The 6,000-nt window shown below is 51.0% G+C and overlaps 1 protein-coding gene across 1 annotated transcript; it reads right to left on the bottom strand.

Moving 5' to 3' along the window:
• Positions 1-307: 307 nt before the first annotated feature.
• On the bottom strand, positions 308-4,152 carry slc3a2a (solute carrier family 3 member 2a). Its single transcript, XM_068307876.1, has 10 exons — positions 4,032-4,152; positions 2,990-3,200; positions 2,721-2,905; positions 2,250-2,423; positions 2,079-2,173; positions 1,865-2,004; positions 1,557-1,666; positions 1,172-1,452; positions 869-1,088; positions 308-795 (listed from the first exon to the last, which is right to left on the bottom strand). The coding sequence occupies exons 2-10, from the start codon at positions 3,184-3,186 to the stop codon at positions 656-658; spliced, it is 1,542 nt and encodes a 513-aa protein (XP_068163977.1). The 5' UTR covers positions 3,187-3,200; positions 4,032-4,152; the 3' UTR covers positions 308-655.
• Between the last annotated feature and the right edge of the window lie 1,848 nt (positions 4,153-6,000).

Raw genomic sequence — 6,000 nt, 5'->3', positions numbered from 1 at the left:
TTTCTTTTAACTAATTCGTATTTAAAAGATTTTCGAACTTTTGAAACATTTTTTTGAACAAAAACTTTTGTTTAAATGTCAAGCACAAAGGTGGTTTCTACTTCAAACCAGACCTCAGACTGGTTTCCAGATAAAACGTGTGTGTCTGAGTGAATGAGCACGCTGTCACAACACACACACGCAAACTAAAGACACACACTTGAGAATGGCAACACAAGAAAGCTTCCTCTGTCAACAGGTGTGACACACTAACACACACCTGTGAGCTGAAAATAACTGATCTGATATGAACACACACACACGGGAGTCGCTTCAGATTGTTGGGTTTATTGGGTCGTTCTCCTGTTCTGACATGTTTCACTCGTTAAAAACACTAAAAAAAAACAGGAATGCTGCGAGGAGAAACGATTGGAATGTTTTGGAAACAGAGAAATTCGAACATCGGAGTGAAAACAGAATAAAAATCTGAATCGTTTCCAGACAGAAATAAAACTTCAAACTAAAACAGCGGCGCTCCGTTAGCGGCTCGAACTACTGGTTCTGATCTGGTTCTGTCGGTTTTAACTAAACATTAAAAACTTTTTGTTTCTGGGGTAAAGTCGACGTTCCGTCTCTTCTTTTCCTGACGGGTCTCTGCTGCGCTTTGGCGCCGCCTTCAGGCCTTATAGGAGAACTGCAGCAGGACGGCGTGGCCCGGGCCCACGGTCAGCTTGCCCAGCTCCACCAGGGTGTCTTCGCTCAGCTCGTCATCGGTGGACATCTTCACCTTCGCCACTGTCGGCCACTCCAGCTCCTCTGCAGGAACATCCAGCGTTAAAAAACAGATCGGAACGCCATCGTTGCGGTTTTTATCGGACGGACGTCTTACCCGTGGGCGCCAGCTTGAGTGCCATGGTCTCGGGCGCCGCCCCCCAGTTGACCGCTGTGATGTATCGCTCGCTCTGATCCCACACGCGCAGGAAGGCGAGGGACGAGGAGGAGGAGTGGAGCGGGTGGTAGTTGCCGTGGAGGAGGGAGCGCTCCTTCCCCCGCAGGTCGCTGAGGGAGATGAACCACGCCCGTAAGCTCTGGCGCTCCTGCCGCTGGGCCTGGAACGAGAAAACAGCGATCTAGATCTAGAAACGCCGATGGAAGTCCACACCTGTGTCTTGTCCTGTGAACGCGCGCTTACCTCGACAGCCTCATCCACCACCGCGCCCTCGGCGGGTTCCTGATCCAGGTCCCAGAGCATCTTGGGAGAGTCGGGGCCTTGTCCCGCCGGGAGGCCGATCTCGTCTCCGTAGGAGAAAACCGGCGTTCCGGGCATGGTGAAGAGCAACAGCTGGTAGAGGCGGATCAGGGCGGCGGTCGCCGCCTGCTTGGACAGCTGGTCCCTCTGGGTGGCGCCGAGCCCCCAACCCAGACTCCTTTGCTCCGCGCTGAGGGCGTCCATGTCCCGGATGCGCTCCACGCCTGCAGGGTTCAAGAAAACAGATCAAACGAGGTTTAATTCAGGACCTGACAGCAGCCGAGACAGCGGCGCATGACGCCGAGACAGCGGCGCATCAACCACCCACCTCCGCTTTTGCTGCTGAGCAAGTCGGACAGGACCAGATCCACGCCGGTGGTGTTGACGAGCTCAAGCACCTCAGGAGCTGAAACGTTTTCGACGACCCCCATCAGCGCCCTGAAGGGGGAGAAGGCGTGGTCACATGATGCAAAGGGGGCCGGCTTAAACCGGTTTCATCCATTGGAAGAGAGACGATAGAGCTAACCCGGATTCAGTCCCTTCTGTTGAAACATTTACCCCGACTGTCCACAAGAGGTCGCTGAAGACCACCGTTTCAACGGGCTCCCCCCTCACCCCAGCAGGAAGTAAACCTACCTCTTCTTCTCGTCGTCCTCCGTGCGGTTGCCCTGGACGGCGGCCTGCAGCAGCGACCAATCCACGAAGCCGGACGCGGCGCCCAGGTCTGATATCTTGATGCCATCGAAGCCCAGATCCAGCCAGCGCTCCGCCGCCGCCTGCAGGACGCCAAAATTAAACGTCAGACCAGAGTCGCCTCAGAGCGCGTTCAGAGACGCCACGCCACGCCTACCTTCACTTTCTCCATCACTTCGCCGCTGGTGCCGGCGCCGAACCAGGGATCCGCCCCCAGGTAGTTTGGAGTCAGATCCAGCACCACGGAGATCCCTGGGGGGGGGGTAAACCCGGTCAGAACATCCAGCCCAAAACACTTCAACCGTCACGCCTTCAGACGCCCACCTACCCTTCTTGTGCGCCTTCTTCAGCACGCCCAGCAGCGCCTCCTGCGAGCCCTGGTTGGGGGTCACCTCCAGCAGGTTCAGGGTGCTGAGGCGGTCCGCCTGCACTGAGTGGAGGGGGCCCAGGACCAGCCCCTTCACCTTCAGCTGGTTGATTGAGTCCAGCTTGTTCTCCACACCTAGAGAGCCAAAAGGCCAGAGGTCAGCAATGAGGTTCTTGACTCAGGGCGGGGGTTGGGGTGTGAACGGCTCCCTCCACAAGGACGGCCTTTATGTACAGAAAGAATCGCTGACTCAGGAGGTCACGCCTTGATCTCCACGCTCATGTCCTTATCAGAGCCACTGGAGATCAAGGCGTGACCTCTGACCCCCCGAGGAGATTAAAACCACATGACTCTGAAAGGTTCTATTGCTCTGGGTTGATCGCCTCGGGAAGGTCACGAGCTGGAGGAACGTCAGGAAGCCTAAAGTCCTACCTTCCAGTCCGCCGGCAAACGCCTCGGCGTCAGAGATCTGGTACAGGGGCCCCTCGTTCCACCAGTTCATCTCGGGGATGGGTTTGCAGCGGGGGGCCTGGACGATGATGACGATGGCTCCGGCCAGCATTCCCACCCAGCCCAGCCAGAAGAGGATGAGCAGCACCCAGCGGGTCCGCACCCACCTGCACACACAACCAGAGGAGACGTCAGGACCCCCCAACCCACGGGCGTCCACCTCCACCGGTATATCAGGCGGCGGGTCTCACCCTGGGGTGCCGGCGACCTGCATCAGCTCCTCTTTGGACAGGCCGGTGAAGGACACCTCGTCTTCGGGGACCTTCACCTTGACGCTGCCGTTCTTCTCCCCGCTGGGGGCCTGGCCGTCACCAGTCATCGGCTGCTTCTCAGGGTCCAGCTCATTGAGCTCCACGTCCTTCATGTCGATCTCAGCGTCTTTATTCATGATTAATCAGAGTTCTTTGTAGGGGGGGTGCGATGGGGGAGGGAGAAATCATTAGCGTTAGCTTTGGCCCTGACGACAAAACAGATTTGACTCTCCAGAGGAAAGAAAAATTGATAAGAACCCAATGAGAATTTGACTCTAAAACGTTTTAAATGCAACTAAACACATTTAAAAAAGCGGCTAAAACATCAAATAAATTAAAACCAGGTAAAAAGTGAAGGAAAAATTAAAATAAGACCAGTTTGAACCGGTTATAACACGACACACTCGTGTAAACTCGTGGAAAACAGCTCGGATCAACCTGGAGGCAACTTTTCGGATGTTACTATGGCAATGTGATGACCCGCCCTACTCAACTTCTGATTGGTTCATTTGTAGCCCAACCAAAAAGGATTGCATGCGCTAGCCAATCAGAGACGGACAAAGGCGGGACTTAACTTCACCATAGTAGGAATGCATCGATAGCTTTCTGGACATACTCTCGTTAGCTTCTTGGCTTTCTCTGCAATTTCTTCACAAACTATTTACGGTTATCTTTTAAAATCACTTTCCGACAAAAACTTAATAAATAATTCTGAATCGAGTTGTTCGCTTCGTAAAACTTTTAACCATAACTTCAAACAAAGCTTGAAGTTTTCGTATCTAAACTAGTCCCGGATGACTACGCGTTCATGAATGTCCTTCCGCGTAAGACTCGGCGCAACATGATGAAATCAAGCTCGTCGCTCGCGTCATCTCTGGGTTAAGACACGTCATTGTACTATCACGTTTCTCCGCGATTCTTCGATTTAAACTAAAACCGTTGAATTTACTCCGTGAAAAGTAAACCGAACAACTTAAATTACCTGTTAAAATAAAAGTAGTCCGTCCGCGAGTCTGCCCTCTTCAGCAGTTAATCCTTCCTTTTGCGTTAGTCTTACTGTGAACCGGCTCGCGCTGGTTTTATATTCTCGCGGTTCCTCCGCCTCCTGGGGGCGGAGCCAACTCTGTAACACGACTCGTTCCTACCCAGAAGTCCCAGCGCGGCGGCTCCAGGCTACTGTCAGGACCTGTTTGTGTGTAATAAACTCTTTGTTTTTTCATGTTCGTGGGTAAATATAGGCACAACAGTGTCACCAACACCTTTCACGTCGCCATGGAAACTCCTAAAACTCTGCATAATTGTCATATTAATGGGCGAAAATTACGCAAAAACAACGTCAGATGTTTCCATCAAAACAAGAACAGGCCTCTCTATGATAATCATTTAATAAATAAATGCTCAGATGTCTTATAAAGTACACTTCCTGTCTATAAACTCATTGTAACTGATATATAACTCACTACTCTGCTTTTAAACTTTTTTCTCCAGACATAGTCACATTTTTAAAAAAAATAAATTCAGGTGAAAGCTGCTGCGTTTGGAACATTTAACATTTTTAAAACTCCTATTTTTCACGTTTTCACTGCAGTAACTCATTCTCGGCTCTTCCTCAGAACAGATCGACGCGTTTTTGAAGCACGTCACGCAAACATGTTGGGAATGGGAATGTTGTGAAATGTACTTTTTGGAGGAACACGTTGCTTCGGGTCGGATCACACTCTGAGTTCAGAATCTGCTTTTTTTTGGGGGGGGGGGGTCATGTCTGTCCAGTTTGAGTCGTTCCGACATGGAATGTAAAGAATCCGAGTGAGGGATTCTGGTTTTTCATCTCCAACAAGTCATTTTTGATGACCTGAAGCAGAAATAGAGGCCAAGGGAGGAAGAGGAGCAGGGTGGTGGTGGTGGTGGGGGGGGGTTGACCTCAGAAAGGTTTATTGGTTGTAAAATGTTTTACTCAGGATTGTATAATGATGAACTGATAGAAGGGTTGATGACATCAACAAACATCAGCAAAATAAATAGGATAAAGGCCTTGATGACGATCACATGACCCCCCGCCACCCTAAAAATAACCCGTTGATCTCTTTCACATGTCGTTCTGCTGCCGTTGATGAAGGATTAACTTAAAAACAACATTGAATGCGGCTGATAAGTTCATAGAGACCCTGTTGCCCCCCCCCCCTCGCCCCCTCACCACCCCAGCTGTTGTTGCCCCTCACTGAGCTTCTAAGAAAAGCCCCCACAGAATCTGGCGTCCATTCATGACTGCACATTTAACCTGGTGAGGCGGCACGAGGAATAGGAGAGGGAGGACGTTGTTGTTGTTGTTGTTGTTGTTGTTTACTTGTTGTCTCTTTGCTAATTTAATGTTTACCGTTTTTTTTCTGAGTGTAAATAAGAAATTTCAAAAAAACCCAAGACCCCAGAGGACGGGGGCTGATGGGATTAAACACGTCTGCAGGTGATGAACGATGACGCTGATAAGGCTGCTCTTCATCCACCTGGTGACCTCTGACCCCTTTGTGATTTGTTTGGGGCAGTCGCTACGACGACGCCCTGAATGATGAAATGAGTGGAGTCTAAATTAAAGCCTTTCTTATTTCAGACTGATGGCTGTTTATTTTCACACTAGGTAGCACGCGCTAGCCGCTAAACGCTAGCCCGTCCTCATTTGGGAGCAGACGCCACGTAACCTAGCAACCAGCGGACTCACGTTGCCAGGTTTGTGTCACGGCTACGATCTGCTGACCTTTGAGAAATCAGACACTCAAACACACGCCGCCATTTTTAGCCGCTGCTGATTCAGAGGAAAACCCTCCCTCGACTCCCGGACAGACAGCGGTATCATATTATGGGATGGTGGGATTGAGAGAAGGAAAACACGGATGAGAGGCGACATTCAGGAAACACGAGGAAGGAGGGGAGAGGGCCGAGAGAAGGAGAGGAGGTCT

This window comes from Antennarius striatus, chromosome 23, assembly GCF_040054535.1.
Source record: "Antennarius striatus isolate MH-2024 chromosome 23, ASM4005453v1, whole genome shotgun sequence".
NCBI classification, from domain to species: domain Eukaryota; kingdom Metazoa; phylum Chordata; class Actinopteri; order Lophiiformes; family Antennariidae; genus Antennarius; species Antennarius striatus.
The sequence above is the reverse complement of the archived record's forward strand: the minus strand, read 5'-3'. Positions and strand labels throughout refer to the sequence as shown.

Excerpts from the sequence above, each read along its gene's own strand:
- slc3a2a (XM_068307876.1), bottom strand. The coding sequence starts at position 3,186 with ATGAATAAAGACGCTGAGATCGACATGAAGGACGTGGAGCTCAATGAG. Across the intron at positions 2,174-2,249 it reads GAAGAAGGCGCACAAGAAGG|GGATCTCCGTGGTGCTGGAT; the intron begins GTAGGTGGGCGT and ends CCCCCCCCCCAG. Across the intron at positions 796-868 it reads ACTCAAGCTGGCGCCCACGG|AGGAGCTGGAGTGGCCGACA; the intron begins GTAAGACGTCCG and ends ATGTTCCTGCAG.